The following is a 16,876-nucleotide window of genomic DNA, read 5'->3' as shown; positions in this document are numbered from 1 at the left end:
GCTTCCAAAACCGAACTCAACTGAGTGTCCTTTAAAAAAAAAAATTTAAAAAGCTTTCAAGTACGTCCTTCGGTGGCGGCACAGGGGGCCCCTCCTTTCACCCGTTTCCGCCCATTGCCTTTGGGCGCCTTCCTCCAGCCCGGCAGGGCGGCGCTGTCGCGCTCTGCGGACCAATAGAGAAGGAGCGTGAGCCGGATGGGACGAGCCTTAGCGTTAGTCTCAGGACGGAAAGCGGGCGGGAGAGCTCGCGAACGTCTCGGTATTGTCACGACCGTGGCAGGACGTCTCTGACTGATGTCCGCTTTCGACGTTCCCACTGAAAGCGTTCGCCCGCCAAGCAACCTTCGACGACGGGCGGAAACGACGAAGCGAAGCGGAGCACCGACGCGGGCGGTGAGTGACGCTCACTGGTCACTGCGCCCGAGCGCTGCGAGAAGCGGCGCGCCACTGCAACTTTTTCTCTTTTATCGTTGAGCTTGCTTGGTGTTTACTCCTTTTCATTACATTTCAACGGTCTTTGCGAGACTTTTTTTTGGGGGGGGGGGGTTCCCAATGTACACCATTTTGCAGCAGTGGTTGATTTAAAGTGCCCGATTAATATATCTTGATTTTTGTTTTATACAAGATAATAACTGAATGTGTCTTGTGTGTCTTCAGCGTTCTCCTCCTGCTATGAGTAATACTGTAAGTTGACACGCGTGCAATCGATCGTTCAAAAGCAGGGGTGCCACCTCGAGCAAACCCCAGGCCCGAGCCCGCTAAACCCGTTGGGGATGCACGAGAACTATCGAACGGATCCTTCTCGGGCGATGGTGATTTCGCAATGACGTTACTTGCATCGGTCGGTCTTGAAAGCCGCCTCACGTGCACTCTCTAAAGCAGGCGTGTCCTGCCCGCTTTCCATCTCTCCCGCCTGCAGCACACCCGATTCGGATAATCGGCTCCGAAGCAGCGTTTGAAGCACCTTGGTGATTTGAATCAAGTGCGTTGCTCCCGGGAGAGCTGCAAAACCGGCAGGACGGCGGCCCTTGGGGACCGACATTGGTCACCCCTGCTCTAAAGTTTGCCTGACGACCGGCTCTTCAAGAGTCGGAGGTCAGATGGCGCCGCTGCGCGTGACTTCTCAAGTAAACCGCGTTGCGTTGTCTGGCCGCGCGGCTTTCGTTTTCCCATACCGGCCGAATGAAGCGGGGCTGACTTTCATAAGATAAGATAAGATATCCTTTATTAGTCCCACACTGGGGAAATTTACAGCCTCCAGCAGCAAGAATGTAGGCAGAAAGAAGAAGAAAAAACAAACAAACACCGTCCAATTAAGTGCAATATAAATACAAAATGGATAAATCGCAGTGCTATTTACAGTTGTTTTCCACATCATTCAATTATTAAATATTATTGTTGCTATTTTTTATTCAGCAGCCTGACAGCAGTTGGTAGGAACGAGCGTCGGTATCTCTCCTTCTTGCAGCGCGGGTGTAACAGTCTCTGGCTGAAGGAGCTACCTAGTGCTGTCAGGGCGGGCTGGAGAGGGTGGGAGGGACTGTCCATCATAGCTTTTAGCTTAGTTAGCATCCTTCTGTTGCCCACCTCCTCCAGAGTGTCAAGGGAGCAACCCAGGACAGAACTGGCCTTCCTGACCAGTCGCTCCAGTCTCTTTCTGTCCCGGGCTGAGATGCTGCGTGACCAGCAGACAATGCCATAATGGATGGCCGAGGCCACCACCGAGTTATAGAAAGTCTTAAGGAGCGACCCCTGAACCCCAAAAGACCTGTTTCCTGAGTAGGAAGAGTCGGCTCTGTCCTTTCCTTAGCAGGTTGTCCGTGTTTGTAGACCGGTCCAGTTTGTTGTTCAGAAGAACACCTAGGTACTTGTAGGAGGTCACCCTCTCTATGTCCATACCCTGGATGTTCATCGGTGCCGGTGAGGACTGTTTCCTGCAGAAATCCACAACCAACTCCTTAGTTTTCCTAGGGTTGATCTGGAGGAGATTCTGCTGGCACCAGTCCACAAAGTCCTTCGTCATTCCCCTGTACTCCCGATCGTCCCCCTCTGTAATGAGGCCAACAATCGCAGAGTCATCGGAGAACTTCTGAAGGTGGCAGGTTGGAGTGGCGTGTCTGAAGTTCATGATGTGCCCGCTGAAATAGACGATGGGTCGGACACCTTTCAAGTCTCCTTGAGTCTAAAAACGATATTCATCAGAAATCTCGGTAGTTGGCGCCAACGTTTTCACGAGCGGACAGCCCGCACGCTGGCTCCCATTCGGTTGAATGAGAGCCAAAGCCCAGGCGCCCCCGGGATGGCAGTTTTTCCTTGTTCGCTGCGTTTGTTGCCCAGGGCTCTCGATTGCGTGGACTTAATCGGCATTGGATCACAGTGCATATTCGCCACTTGGAGCGACCTTTCACCCCACTTCCAACATCCAGGACGAGTTAGCTGACCAGCGCGGCTCGTCCGCGGGTCTGGCAGCGGCGGTACAAACAAAAGCTAATTGTGAGGACAAGCGCTTCGGAAAATTGAGGTCTGGATACGAAACGCCGCGACGCTGCGCCGCGTCCTCCTGTTGTACTTGTTGGTGAGGGTCTTGCTTGTTATTGTGGTTCTTGAAAACGTCTTCACACGAAACCAAAAAAAAGTGACTTTCAAAATGACGTGATACCGCCAAAGCGGTAATCGTCCCATGCCGAGTTCACGACATCCTCGCGGCCTTTTGACGAAACCCACCTCGCGGGCGTACGTTTTAACGTGTGAGCAAAACGCATCAAACGTATCCTCGGAATCGACGTGCTTCTCATTTTCAAGCGTGTATATGGGAAGCTACTCGGTCGGTGTGTTTTTAGGCGCAGAGGAAGAGAAGGAGCGCGGGGAGCCCGCTGGCGTCCGGCTGCCCCAAAGCCCGCGGCCGCGCTCACGCTGGCAGAGCGGCCCGCGCTAACGCAAGGGCGAACGCTAGCAGGGTGGCCAGCGGAAGAGCCGGCCCCCCGGGGGTCCCGGCGCCCGCCGCCGGCGAGACCATCGACGTGATGGACAACCTGGAGGACAGTGAGTCACGTCACCAATCCGAAGCCACCCCATTGGAGAGGCTCGCTTACTTGTGATGGATAACACGCTCTTGTTGCCGTTCAGGCGTTGAGGAGGTGGTGGATCTGACATCCGAGGCGGCGGAAGCGTCGCATGTTGTCGACCTCACCAGCGGCGACTCTGTCCTGGTGAATAACAACACACGCACGCACGCACGTAGAGTGTGCATGTGCTGGTAGGGAAGCCCCCTCCACCCAGGGCTGGGCAATGATCGATTTGGATGAGTTGGGCGGGAATGACAGCTGTGCCTCTCGGAACGCAGCGTTCGTTCAAAGCCAAGTCCACTGAAGTTGGGATGTTACGTGAACCAGAATTCAACCATTTGCAAATCATCTTAACCTCGATTTCATTGCATACACGCCCAAGACGAGAACGTCATCTTGACGTAAACGTTATGCGAAGGCGTTACCAGCCAGCCCTTTGATCTCGCACCGCGCCGGCAGTCTCAATGCATTGTGGCGCGCTCCAACTAACTCCTCCTCCTCCTCCTCTTCTTCCCGTTGCCGCCGTCACGTGGCCGACCGCTGCGCTGCCCCAGCTGGTGGATGAAGGTACAACTCATCCCTCCGGTCGGACGTTTGGCGCATGCAAGGACTTGCCGTGATGCCGCCCGTGTCCGCCCATCAGGTTCTCAGAGCAGGGGAAACGCCTCCGGAGAAAGTTACGTCGTCAGCAGCGATGACGATGAGGCCCCGCCTCCCGTGCCCGGCGCCGACGTCTCGTCCTCGCCTCAGACGCGGCGCTCCAGCAGGTGACAAAGCGCGCCCGTCGTCGTGTTCCCAGTGAAACGACCAGTGAAAACGCAAATGAATGTACTCAGAGGGCAGTGAAAACACAAATGAATGTACTCAGAGATTATCCACAAACCCAAAACTCCCTGGGACCTTCTGGTTTGAAAATAAGTGTAGACTATGCCAGAGCGTGCCATGTTGTTGCAGGGGTTGAAAACTCCAAATGTCATCATCTGCCCCCTTGTCCCGATTCCTGCGGGGACTAACCCCTCTGCGATTTGCAGCCATAGCCCAGAGGAGGATTGCGGCTCTCTCACACGCATGCCCCCAGAGAGCAAAGCAGTCAAATGCAGCTCATGACCACTAGGTGGGGCTTCAGCGCCATTTCAAGACTGCCCGTGAAATGCAGCCCTCCCACGTGCCTGGAAAACGGATGCCAAAGTCCAGGTTGGAGACTGCTCCCTGGCAGCAGGTGGACTAAGTAAGGGTGTGTGTGTGTGTGTTCAGGATGACACCGGGAACCGTCAGCTGCCCAGTGTGCATGGACACGTACTCGGAGGTGAGAGTGGCCACCCGCGAGGCCGCGCACGCGTGCCGTGTGATGCAACAGGCTCACGTTGTTGTTGTTGTTGCGGCGCAGATGGTGGAGAGCGGGCGTCTGGTGGTGTCCACCAAGTGCGGTCACGTCTTCTGCAGCCAGTGCCTGCGTGACGCCCTGCGCCGCTCGCTCACGTGCCCGACGTGCCGCAAACGCCTCACGCCTCGCCAGTACCACCCCCTCTACATCTGAGCGCCGACGTCTTGCACTTTGTTGGGTTTTGTTTGGACCGGTCTTATGTATATGTTTGTGTTGCGCACGTCAAGATAGCGCCACGTGCACCCTTCAACCGGGAGCGAGCGGTCACCCGACCAGAAGGACCGGACCGACGGGAAACTCGAGCGGGCGGAATGTTCCGGAAAGCTCAAAGGCGGGGCCTTTCTCTTCACTCGTCACCACGTGACAAAAACATTCTCTGAGTCAAGCGTGACTAAGCTGGAGAAAGGTCATATTGAAGACATGTATTAAGAGCCACTTGAATATGACTTCAGAGCAAAAGGGTGACAAAATGTTTTGGGTAAAAATAAATCATAGGGTTTGTTGTTTTTTTTAAATAAAACGTTGCCACCACCCTGTGCATCATTCCCACTTCAAACTGATGCAATGTTCACTTGTCTACATAAAATTGTTCTATTTCATAAACTTGGCTGTCGTCGTTTCATTTTCAAGCTTTTTCTATTTTTCTACTTCAAAATCTCCCTTCGATTGCTTGGAAGAAACGGTTCCACTTGAAAAGGAGATTTGGTAAACATAAAAGAAATTGGAAGCAAATGTTCAGAAGAAAAAGTACATTTAATGCGTCAAATATGCGTTGCGATGTCAAAATGCGTTGGGATTTCAATCGGGATTCATGATTAAGACAATTGATCATTTGAAATCATTGATAATGATTTGAATCATTGTGTTGGGACCTTGGTTACATTTCAAATTGTTCAGTTGAAAATTTCAACTTTGAAAACAGACCCATTATCTTTTGTGTCAAATCCAAATAAAATTGGCGAACATCGACTTCGAGAAGTAAAGATCAATATTTTTGCCCCCTTTTCTGGACCAAACCAGCAGCTAAATCATGATCGTTTCTTTTTTTTTTTATCATGTTCTGTGCTCCAATACATTATAGCGATGGAAATTAAAATTTCGATGAAAACAATTGTTAGTTGCAGCCCCAAAAGACTCAGTGATTTGATTGAAAAAAACAACTTTTAAACAATGAATGCGATGAGTCAGTAAAAAAGGCACATGACAGCGTGTGGTTATCGAACGTGAAATGTGCGTCGGACTAAAATGAAAAAGAAATAGCAATTGTTGTTTGTTGTTGGCGTTAGCATGACGAGCGAATTTTTGGGCGATCGTGTCACATGAGGCGCGGGGAATCCCCGGATTGGAAAAAAAAGGCTTCGTCATCCTCCGGCTATCTCATTGGTCCGCGTGGGCGGGGCTTGAGCGCTGAACCTATCGGCCGTCATGTAAATATTGCGTCGGGGTTGGTGACGCTCTACCCGGAAGTGGCCGAGACAAGTCGAGCAACAGGATTTAAAAGCTGCGTCACAAAGTGCCCGAGTCGATTCTACGACGACGAACGGAAGAAGCGCAAGCAGAGCAGCAGCAGCAGAAGACGAAGAAAAAAAGAACAGAAGCAGCGGCCAAAATGTCGGTGACGGTGAAGGCTTACCTGCTGGGCAAAGAGGAGTCGGTTCGGGAGATTCGCCGCTTCCTGGTGGAGCAAGACGCGGTCGGAAGCTTCGAACATCTGTGCGACAAAACCTGTCAGATATTCTCCGGACTCAAGAAGACCACCTTCAACATGTACTACAAAGGTCGGACAGCACACGGCTGATTTGTTTATGTCGTTTTTGTTTTTTCCTTCGGGCCTCGCTCAGCAAAGTTTGATCGTTGACCTCTGTTCTGTTTTGGCTTTCGATCAGACTGCGAAGGGGACCTGGTGGCCTTCTCGTCGGATGACGAGCTCGCCATGGGCGTGGCCTGCATGAAGGATGACGTCTTCCGGGTTTTCATCAAAGGTAAACAGACAAAAATCAAAATGTCGTCGTCACCGTCACCATCCGAAAGTCCCAAACCGCCAACCGCATTTCACACGGACCGTTGATAAAAAGCCAACCACAGTGTGAGTCGGAATGTAAATTGTTTACTCGAATACAAATAAGTAAAAACATGGACTTCAGCCATCAATCTCTTCATAGATATATCAAATGTATGTCTGTTTTTTTAACGTAAAATCTCTATATATGAATCTTTTCGTACATTCTTAAAAATATTGATGTTTTAGTTTACATTTTACAAATGTGTATATGTATTTGGTAATGTTTTTTTTAATTTTGTAGTTCAATTCCTTTGAGTATATATTTTTCTTGTTAGATCATTTACATGAGAAAAAAAAAAGAAATCTTAAGTACCTGTACATATTTTCCATTCGGATGTTTAAGAGTAAAGCTTTGCTCCGTGCATTGAAATATGAAAAGCTATTTCGATAAACGTTTCCCTGCTGAATGTGTGAAAATTAGTGATGTGCTCCACGGGTCGAATCCCTGAAGCGTGTGCCGAGTCATCCATCTAGTTGAGTGGTTCATGAATGGGAAGTCGAAGCGCGTGTTGATGACGTCATGGTGACGTTTGAAGCCCCACGAAGGGTGACGTTTGAAGCCCCACGAAGGGGGTGTACCACGTGACTGATTCAGGAAATGATACAATAGGTTCGAGGGTTCGAAATAAAAGCGGCAAAGATTCCCCTTCATACCAACTTGCTATCACAAATCTATGCACCCCTGCTTCATCAGTATTACGTGAAAGAGTTTGTTCAAAAGCAGGGGAAATTCTCTGCAAAACAAAAAACGCCTGAGTCCAAAAACTTTAGATAAAATATTGTTTTTAATTAAAAACGAATAAGCACTTTATTTGGCCTCATTTCACATTTTCACTTGTTGACACAGATAAAGTAAAAGAGAACAATTCATGTAAAAACACTCCTCAAATACATATGTGTTCAGAGCATGATTTACACCCCACCATTTTATTGCATGCACCAAGCATGTTATACATTTTCCTGTCCACATGATGGCGTAGTCGATTCATCTTGAAGCCCCGAGTGTGTGAAGTATTTCCCTGCAGGGCTTCACTGCTTTTTTGGACTTCATTTCGCCATCACTAGTGCAAATGTCGCGCATGTTTGTGTTTCCAGAGAAGAGAGAGCACCGTCGTGACTTCCCGATTCAGGCCTTTCCCCCCAACGCGTTTGTGACGGCGGCGGCCCCTACCCCACCCCACCTGGGCGGCGTGCACCCCAACGTGACGTGCGACGGTTGCGAAGGCCCGGTAGCGGGCGTGCGCTTCAAGTGCAGCGTGTGTCCCGACTACGACCTTTGCTCGGCTTGCCAGGTCCAAGGGAAGCACACTGAGCACCCCCTGCTGCCAATCTGGCACCCGCTGCAGGTCGGCATCGCACACTAGACTTCTCGCGTCACGCTTTTTGTGTGCGCACGAGCTCATACGCTCTACACGCTGTTTTATCAGGCGCTGTTCCCGCGGGGAAAGCTGATGAAGAAGATGCGGCACTGCAGCAGGAGCCAGAAGTGTGCCAGAGGCGGCGCCCCCGCTGGTCAGTGCCTTGGTTGTTCATGTGTTCATCCTGAGTGCGTGCCACGTGGGCTCATCTGTGACCTTTGACCTCAAAGCAGGCCTCAGCTTTCTGAAGAACGTTGGTGAGGGCGTGGCGGCCATGCTGAGCCCGCTAGGTGAGTGGCATGTTGCCGCGCGGCCGTCGGGACGGAAAGTCATGCGTTTTTTTTTTTTTTTTGTCGTCGTCGTTGTCGCGCGCAGGCATCGACGTTGACATTGACGTGGAGCACCAGGGCCAGAGGACCAAGGTGACCAGTCAGGATGAAGGAGAGGCGGAGGTGTGCGGAGCTGAGGGCGACGCTCAGCCCAGAAAGGTCAGACTCACCTTTTTGCCGCAATTATAACATTTATATCTTGTTATATCATGTTCGGCGCTCAGGAATGATGAACAATTTCACTTTGGGGAGCATTTGAATTTTTCCTTTTTAAGGGTTAGGGTCACAGCAATTATATCCTGTTGTCATTTTTGCTGTTTGTGTGCAAGCTCGTGACCGAACGCCTTGCACGAGGCGCGTTGTTCTTGCCATCTGGCGGCCGCCAGGGACTCGTGGCATGCGTGAGTCTCTCATTGACCCAGACGGTTGCTGAAAAGCCCACCGAAAATCTCCCCTTGGCTTATTTGCGGCTCAGCAGCGTTGCATGTGGCTTTGGGTCGTTCATCATTCCCAACTCCCCAATCGCGATGTTGGGATTTGGATCTGGTTTATCATTTATAATTCGTCAGACGACGATGCCGTTGCGCTCTTTTGCCGACGTCAGGCTTCAGCCGCTGCCGCAACAGACTTGGATGAAGAGTGGACTCACGTCACCTGCAAGGAGGTGGACCCGTCCAGCGGCGAACTGCAATCATTGCTGCAGGAGGACAAGCCGGATCTGGATGGGGACCAGAACCTCAAGGGAGACCAGAACCTCAAGGGGGACTTGAACCGCGACGCTCCTGACGAGTTCCAGAAGGCTCCTTCGGGCTTGAAGGCGGCAGCTCTGTACCCTCACCTTCCTCCGGGTAACGTCTCGCTTCCTGCCCCCGCTAAATTTAGGCCTGCTTAGCTAACGTGGGCCTCCTCCTTCCCCCAGAGGCGGACCCCCGCCTGATCGAGTCTCTGAGTCACATGTTGTCCATGGGCTTCACCGACGAGGGCGGCTGGCTGACCCGCCTCTTGCAGGCCAAAGATTTTGACATCGGCGCCGCCCTGGACGCCATCCAGTATGCCAAGAAGCCCCGCCCCCACCCGCACTGATGCCAGCGCTTCGCCTCATAGCACACTTGTACGCGTCACGGCGCATGCGACGGCGTCGGATGAAAAGCAGTCATCGCTAATAGTCCAGTCGGTATACTCTGTCATCACAATATTTGCTTGATACTCAATAAAAACGCTTTGCTCAGCTTGAATGTTTTTGGTTTTCTTTGAACTAGACAACATGAAGGTTGCAAACTTTGCATGAAATAACCGCGCAATTTTATGCAGGTGGAGGCCGACGTTTTCCTCAGAGGCTTGCGTCAAAATCTTCCCCGCTGTCAAACATGGAGCAAGGGGGGAGCAGGGGACGGGGCCACACGACAGGGCCGGCGAAGCCGTTGCATCCCAAAGACGGCACTCGTTTTTAGCCCAAAAAAACGACCATGTAAAGCACGGCGTTTTTGGCCGAAAAAAAAACGACCATGTATATGGTCATTTGTTTTGGTCAAAAATGCCTTACTATACATGGTCATTTTTTTGGCCAAAATTGCCTTACTATACATGGTCATTTTTTGGGGCTAAAAACGCCTTACTATACATGGTCGTTTTTTTCGGCTAAAAATGCCTGACTATACATGGTCGTTTTTTTTGGGTTAAAAACGCTTATACATGGCCTTTTTGTTTTGGCCAAAAATGCCTTACTATACATGGTCATTTTTTGGGGCTAAAAACGCCTTACTATACATCGTCGTTTTTTTGGGCTAAAAACGCCTTACTATACATGGTCGTTTTTTTCGGCTAAACACGCCTGACTATACATGGTCGTTTTTTTGGGCTAAAAACGCCTTACTATACATGGTCGTTTTTTTCGGCTTAAAACGCCTTACTATATATACATGGTCGTTTTTTTGGGCTAAAACGCCTTATACATGGTAGGTTTTTTTTTGGCCAAAAATGCCTTACTATACATGGTCATTTTTGGGGGCTAAAAACGCCTTACTATACATGGTCGTTTTTTTGGGCTAAAAACGCCTTACGATACATGGTCGTTTTTTGGGCTAAAAACGCCTTACTATACATGGTCGTTTTTTTCGGCTAAAAACGCCTTACTATACATGGTCATTTTTTTTCGACTAAAAACGCCTTACTATACATGGTGTTTTTTTTCGGCTAAAAACGCCTTACTATACATGGTCGTTTCTTTTGGGCTAAAAACGCTTATACATGGCCTTTTTGTTTTGGCCAAAAATGCCTTACTATACATGGTCATTTTTTGGGGCTAAAAACGCCTTACTATACATCGTCATTTTTTTGGGCTAAAAACGCCTTACTATACATGGTCGTTTTTTTTGGGCTAAAAACGCCTTACTATACATGGTCGTTTTTTTGGGCTAAAAACGCCTTACTATACATGGTGGTTTTTTTGGGCTAAAAACGCCTTACTATACATGGTCGTTTTTTCGGCTAAAAACGCCTTACTATACATGGTCGTTTTTTTCGGCTAAACACGCCTGACTATACATGGTCGTTTTTTTGGGCTAAAAACGCCTTACTATACATGGTCGTTTTTTTCGGCTTAAAACGCCTTACTATATATACATGGTCGTTTTTTTTTCGGCCAAAAACGCCTTACTATACATGGCCTTTTTTTTTTTGGCTTAAAACACCTTACTATACATGGTCGTTTTTTTCGGCTAAAAACGCCTTACTATACATGGTCGTTTTTTGGGGCTAAAAACGCCTTACTATACATGGTGGTTTTTTTCGGCTAAAAACGCCTTACTATACATGGTCGTTTTTTTTTTTTTTTTGTTAAAACGCCTTTTTTTCGGCTAAAAACGCCTTACGATACATGGTCGTTTTTTTCGTCGTCTTTTTCGTCTAAAAACGCCTTACTATACATGGTCATTTTTTTCGTCTAAAAACGCCTTACTATACATGGTCGTTTTTTGGGGCTAAAAACGCCTTACTATACATGGTCGTTTTTTTCGGCTAAAAACGCCTTACTAGTCGTAAGGCTAAAAATGCCTGACTATACATGGTCGTTTTTTTTTGGGCTAAAAACGCTTATACATGGCCTTTTTGTTTTGGCCAAAAATGCCTTACTATACATGGTCATTTTTTGGGGCTAAAAACGCCTTACTATACATGGTCGTTTTTTGGGGGCTAAAAACGCATTACTATACATGGTCGTTTTTTGGGCTAAAAACGCCTTACTATACATGGTCGTTTTTTGGGCTAAAAACGGCTTACTATACATGGTCGTTTTTTGGGCTAAAAACGCCTTACTATACATGGTCGTTTTTTGGGGCTAAAAACGCCTTACTATACATCGTCGTTTTTTTGGGCTAAAAACGCCTTACTATACATGGTCGTTTTTTTCGGCTAAACACGCCTGACTATACATGGTCGTTTTTTTGGGCTAAAAACGCCTTACTATACATGGTCGTTTTTTTCGGCTTAAAACGCCTTACTATATATACATGGTCGTTTTTTTGGGCTAAAACGCCTTATACATGGTAGGTTTTTTTTTGGCCAAAAATGCCTTACTATACATGGTCATTTTTGGGGGCTAAAAACGCCTTACTATACATGGTCGTTTTTTTGGGCTAAAAACGCCTTACGATACATGGTCGTTTTTTGGGCTAAAAACGCCTTACTATACATGGTCGTTTTTTTCGGCTAAAAACGCCTTACTATACATGGTCATTTTTTTTCGACTAAAAACGCCTTACTGTACATGGTGTTTTTTTTCGGCTAAAAACGCCTTACTATACATGGTCGTTTTTTTTGGGCTAAAAACGCTTATACATGGCCTTTTTGTTTTGGCCAAAAATGCCTTACTATACATGGTCATTTTTTGGGGCTAAAAACGCCTTACTATACATCGTCATTTTTTTGGGCTAAAAACGCCTTACTATACATGGTCGTTTTTTTTGGGCTAAAAACGCCTTACTATACATGGTCGTTTTTTTGGGCTAAAAACGCCTTACTATACATGGTGGTTTTTTTGGGCTAAAAACGCCTTACTATACATGGTCGTTTTTTCGGCTAAAAACGCCTTACTATACATGGTCGTTTTTTTCGGCTAAACACGCCTGACTATACATGGTCGTTTTTTTGGGCTAAAAACGCCTTACTATACATGGTCGTTTTTTTCGGCTTAAAACGCCTTACTATATATACATGGTCGTTTTTTTTTCGGCCAAAAACGCCTTACTATACATGGCCTTTTTTTTTTTGGCTTAAAACACCTTACTATACATGGTCGTTTTTTTCGGCTAAAAACGCCTTACTATACATGGTCGTTTTTTGGGGCTAAAAACGCCTTACTATACATGGTGGTTTTTTTCGGCTAAAAACGCCTTACTATACATGGTCGTTTTTTTTTTTTTTTTGTTAAAACGCCTTTTTTTCGGCTAAAAACGCCTTACGATACATGGTCGTTTTTTTCGTCGTCTTTTTCGTCTAAAAACGCCTTACTATACATGGTCATTTTTTTCGTCTAAAAACGCCTTACTATACATGGTCGTTTTTTGGGGCTAAAAACGCCTTACTATACATGGTCGTTTTTTTCGGCTAAAAACGCCTTACTAGTCGTAAGGCTAAAAATGCCTGACTATACATGGTCGTTTTTTTTTGGGCTAAAAACGCTTATACATGGCCTTTTTGTTTTGGCCAAAAATGCCTTACTATACATGGTCATTTTTTGGGGCTAAAAACGCCTTACTATACATGGTCGTTTTTTGGGGGCTAAAAACGCATTACTATACATGGTCGTTTTTTGGGCTAAAAACGCCTTACTATACATGGTCGTTTTTTGGGCTAAAAACGGCTTACTATACATGGTCGTTTTTTGGGCTAAAAACGCCTTACTATACATGGTCGTTTTTTGGGCTAAAAACGGCTTACTATACATGGTCGTTTTTTTGGGCTAAAAACACCTTACTATACATGGTCATTATTTGGGGCTAAAAACGCCTTACTATACATGGTCGTTTTTTTCGGCTAAAAACGCCTTACTATACATGGTTGTTTTTTGGGGCTAAAAACGCCTTATTATACATGGTTGTTTTTTTCGGCTAAAAACGTACTATACATGGTCGTTTATTTGGGGCTAAAAACGCCTTCCTATACATGGTCGTTTTTTTCGGCTAAAAACGCCTTACCTTACATGGTCGTTTTTTGGGGGCTAAAAACGCCTTACTATACATGGTCGTTTTTTCAGCTAAAAACGCCTTCCTATACATGGTCGTTTTTTTGGGGCTAAAAACACATTACTATACATGGTCTTTTTTTCAGCTAAAAACGCCTTCCTATACATGGTCGTTTTTTTGGGGCTAAAAACGCCTTCCTATACATGGTCGTTTTTTTCGGCTAAAAACGCCTTACTATGCATGGTCGTTTATTTGGGGCTAAAAACGCCTTCCTATACATGGTCGTTTTTTTCGGCTAAAAACGCCTTACCTTACATGGTCGTTTTTTGGGGGCTAAAAACGCCTTACTATACATGGTCGTTTTTTTGGGCTAAAAACGCCTTACTCTACATGGTCATTTTTTGGGGCTAAAAACGCCTTACTATACATGGTCGTTTTTTTGGGCTAAAAACGCCTTACTATACATGGTCGTTTTTTTCGGCTAAAAACGCCTTACTATACATGGTTGTTTTTTGGGGCTAAAAACGCCTTATTATACATGGTTGTTTTTTTCGGCTAAAAACGTACTATACATGGTCGTTTATTTGGGGCTAAAAACGCCTTCCTATACATGGTCGTTTTTTTCGGCTAAAAACGCCTTACCTTACATGGTCGTTTTTTGGGGGCTAAAAACGCCTTACTATACATGGTCGTTTTTTCAGCTAAAAACGCCTTCCTATACATGGTCGTTTTTTTGGGGCTAAAAACACATTACTATACATGGTCTTTTTTTCAGCTAAAAACGCCTTCCTATACATGGTCGTTTTTTTGGGGCTAAAAACGCCTTCCTATACATGGTCGTTTTTTTCGGCTAAAAACGCCTTACTATGCATGGTCGTTTATTTGGGGCTAAAAACGCCTTCCTATACATGGTCGTTTTTTTCGGCTAAAAACGCCTTACTATACATGGTCGTTTTTTGGGCTAAAAACGGCTTACTATACATGGTCGTTTTTTGGGCTAAAAACGCCTTACTATACATGGTCGTTTTTTGGGCTAAAAACGGCTTACTATACATGGTCGTTTTTTTGGGCTAAAAACACCTTACTATACATGGTCATTATTTGGGGCTAAAAACGCCTTACTATACATGGTCGTTTTTTTCGGCTAAAAACGCCTTACTATACATGGTTGTTTTTTGGGGCTAAAAACGCCTTATTATACATGGTTGTTTTTTTCGGCTAAAAACGTACTATACATGGTCGTTTATTTGGGGCTAAAAACGCCTTCCTATACATGGTCGTTTTTTTCGGCTAAAAACGCCTTACCTTACATGGTCGTTTTTTGGGGGCTAAAAACGCCTTACTATACATGGTCGTTTTTTCAGCTAAAAACGCCTTCCTATACATGGTCGTTTTTTTGGGGCTAAAAACACATTACTATACATGGTCTTTTTTTCAGCTAAAAACGCCTTCCTATACATGGTCGTTTTTTTGGGGCTAAAAACGCCTTCCTATACATGGTCGTTTTTTTCGGCTAAAAACGCCTTACTATGCATGGTCGTTTATTTGGGGCTAAAAACGCCTTCCTATACATGGTCGTTTTTTTCGGCTAAAAACGCCTTACCTTACATGGTCGTTTTTTGGGGGCTAAAAACGCCTTACTATACATGGTCGTTTTTTTGGGCTAAAAACGCCTTACTCTACATGGTCATTTTTTGGGGCTAAAAACGCCTTACTATACATGGTCGTTTTTTTGGGCTAAAAACGCCTTACTATACATGGTCGTTTTTTTCGGCTAAAAACGCCTTACTATACATGGTTGTTTTTTGGGGCTAAAAACGCCTTATTATACATGGTTGTTTTTTTCGGCTAAAAACGTACTATACATGGTCGTTTATTTGGGGCTAAAAACGCCTTCCTATACATGGTCGTTTTTTTCGGCTAAAAACGCCTTACCTTACATGGTCGTTTTTTGGGGGCTAAAAACGCCTTACTATACATGGTCGTTTTTTCAGCTAAAAACGCCTTCCTATACATGGTCGTTTTTTTGGGGCTAAAAACACATTACTATACATGGTCTTTTTTTCAGCTAAAAACGCCTTCCTATACATGGTCGTTTTTTTGGGGCTAAAAACGCCTTCCTATACATGGTCGTTTTTTTCGGCTAAAAACGCCTTACTATGCATGGTCGTTTATTTGGGGCTAAAAACGCCTTCCTATACATGGTCGTTTTTTTCGGCTAAAAACGCCTTACCTTACATGGTCGTTTTTTGGGGGCTAAAAACGCCTTACTATACATGGTCGTTTTTTTGGGCTAAAAACGCCTTACTCTACATGGTCATTTTTTGGGGCTAAAAACGCCTTACTATACATGGTCGTTTTTTTGGGCTAAAAACGCCTTACTATACATGGTCGTTTTTTTCGGCTAAAAACGCCTTACTATACATGGTTGTTTTTTGGGGCTAAAAACGCCTTATTATACATGGTTGTTTTTTTCGGCTAAAAACGTACTATACATGGTCGTTTATTTGGGGCTAAAAACGCCTTCCTATACATGGTCGTTTTTTTCGGCTAAAAACGCCTTACCTTACATGGTCGTTTTTTGGGGGCTAAAAACGCCTTACTATACATGGTCGTTTTTTCAGCTAAAAACGCCTTCCTATACATGGTCGTTTTTTTGGGGCTAAAAACACATTACTATACATGGTCTTTTTTTCAGCTAAAAACGCCTTCCTATACATGGTCGTTTTTTTGGGGCTAAAAACGCCTTCCTATACATGGTCGTTTTTTTCGGCTAAAAACGCCTTACTATGCATGGTCGTTTATTTGGGGCTAAAAACGCCTTCCTATACATGGTCGTTTTTTTCGGCTAAAAACGCCTTACCTTACATGGTCGGTTTTTGGGGGCTAAAAACGCCTTACTATACATGGTCGTTTTTTTGGGCTAAAAACGCCTTACTCTACATGGTCATTTTTTGGGGCTAAAAACGCCTTACAATACATGGTCTTTTTTTCGGCTAAAAACGCCTTACTATACATGGTCATTTTTTTCGGCCAACAATACCTTACTATACATGGTCGTTTTTTAGGGCTAAAAATGCCTTACTATACATGGTCGTCTCGCGACCCTAGTGAGGGATCAAGCGGTTCGGAAAATGGATGGATGGATGGATATACATGGTCGTTTTTTTGGGCTAAAAACGCCTTACTCTACATGGTCGTTTTTTGGGGCTAAAAACGCCTTACTATACATGGTGGTTTTTTTGGGCTAAAAACGCCTTACTCTACATGGTTGTTTTTTGGGGCTAAAAACGCCTTACTATACATGGTGGTTTTTTTGGGCTAAAAACGGCTTACTATACATGGTCGTTTTTTGGGCTAAAAACGCCTTACTATACATGGTATTTTTTTCGGCTAAAAACGCCTTACTATACATGGTCGTTTTTTTGGGCTAAAAACGCCTTACTATACAATGGTCGTTTTCTGGGGGCTAAAAATGCCTTACTATACATGGTCGTT

General features: G+C 45.8%; 2 protein-coding genes and 1 long non-coding RNA gene across 6 annotated transcripts; 2 read left to right on the top strand and 1 right to left on the bottom strand.

The window, feature by feature from the left end:
- The first annotated feature begins 171 nt into the window (after nt 1-171).
- On the top strand, nt 172-4,602 carry LOC147209524 (E3 ubiquitin-protein ligase RNF4-like). Of its 3 annotated transcripts, XM_086105584.1 has the most exons (8): nt 174-393; nt 658-684; nt 2,841-3,042; nt 3,127-3,209; nt 3,620-3,632; nt 3,709-3,832; nt 4,320-4,371; nt 4,453-4,602. In XM_086105584.1, exons 1-8 carry the CDS (start codon nt 295-297, stop codon nt 4,600-4,602), a joined length of 750 nt encoding a protein of 249 aa, XP_085961710.1. In that variant the 5' UTR covers nt 174-294. The 3 variants fall into 3 exon arrangements, with proteins under 3 accessions (XP_085961708.1, XP_085961709.1, XP_085961710.1); XM_086105582.1 differs by having other exon boundaries at nt 172-393; nt 4,320-4,602; XM_086105583.1 differs by lacking the exon at nt 658-684 and having other exon boundaries at nt 173-393; nt 4,320-4,602.
- LOC147209525 (uncharacterized) lies at nt 1,209-3,830 on the bottom strand. The gene is made up of 3 exons (XR_015100241.1): nt 3,681-3,830; nt 3,093-3,619; nt 1,209-3,032 (listed from the first exon to the last, which is right to left on the bottom strand). It is a non-coding gene; the product is annotated as an uncharacterized LOC147209525 (long non-coding RNA).
- A 1,303-nt stretch (nt 4,603-5,905) lies between the features above and the next one.
- Nucleotides 5,906-9,433, top strand: sqstm1 (sequestosome 1). 2 transcript variants are annotated; one of them, XM_086105577.1, is made up of 8 exons: nt 5,906-6,227; nt 6,336-6,431; nt 7,607-7,857; nt 7,939-8,023; nt 8,103-8,159; nt 8,245-8,357; nt 8,803-9,046; nt 9,118-9,433. In XM_086105577.1, exons 1-8 carry the CDS (start codon nt 6,059-6,061, stop codon nt 9,279-9,281), a joined length of 1,179 nt encoding a protein of 392 aa, XP_085961703.1. In that variant the 5' UTR covers nt 5,906-6,058; the 3' UTR covers nt 9,282-9,433. The 2 variants fall into 2 exon arrangements, with proteins under 2 accessions (XP_085961703.1, XP_085961702.1); XM_086105576.1 differs by having other exon boundaries at nt 8,100-8,159.
- Nucleotides 9,434-16,876: the final 7,443 nt, after the last annotated feature.

This window comes from Hippocampus guttulatus, chromosome 2 (genome assembly GCF_054856545.1).
Source record: "Hippocampus guttulatus isolate MCC_2025c chromosome 2, RoL_Hgut_1.0, whole genome shotgun sequence".
NCBI classification, from domain to species: Eukaryota; Metazoa; Chordata; class Actinopteri; order Syngnathiformes; family Syngnathidae; genus Hippocampus; species Hippocampus guttulatus.
The sequence above is the reverse complement of the archived record's forward strand: the minus strand, read 5'-3'. Positions and strand labels throughout refer to the sequence as shown.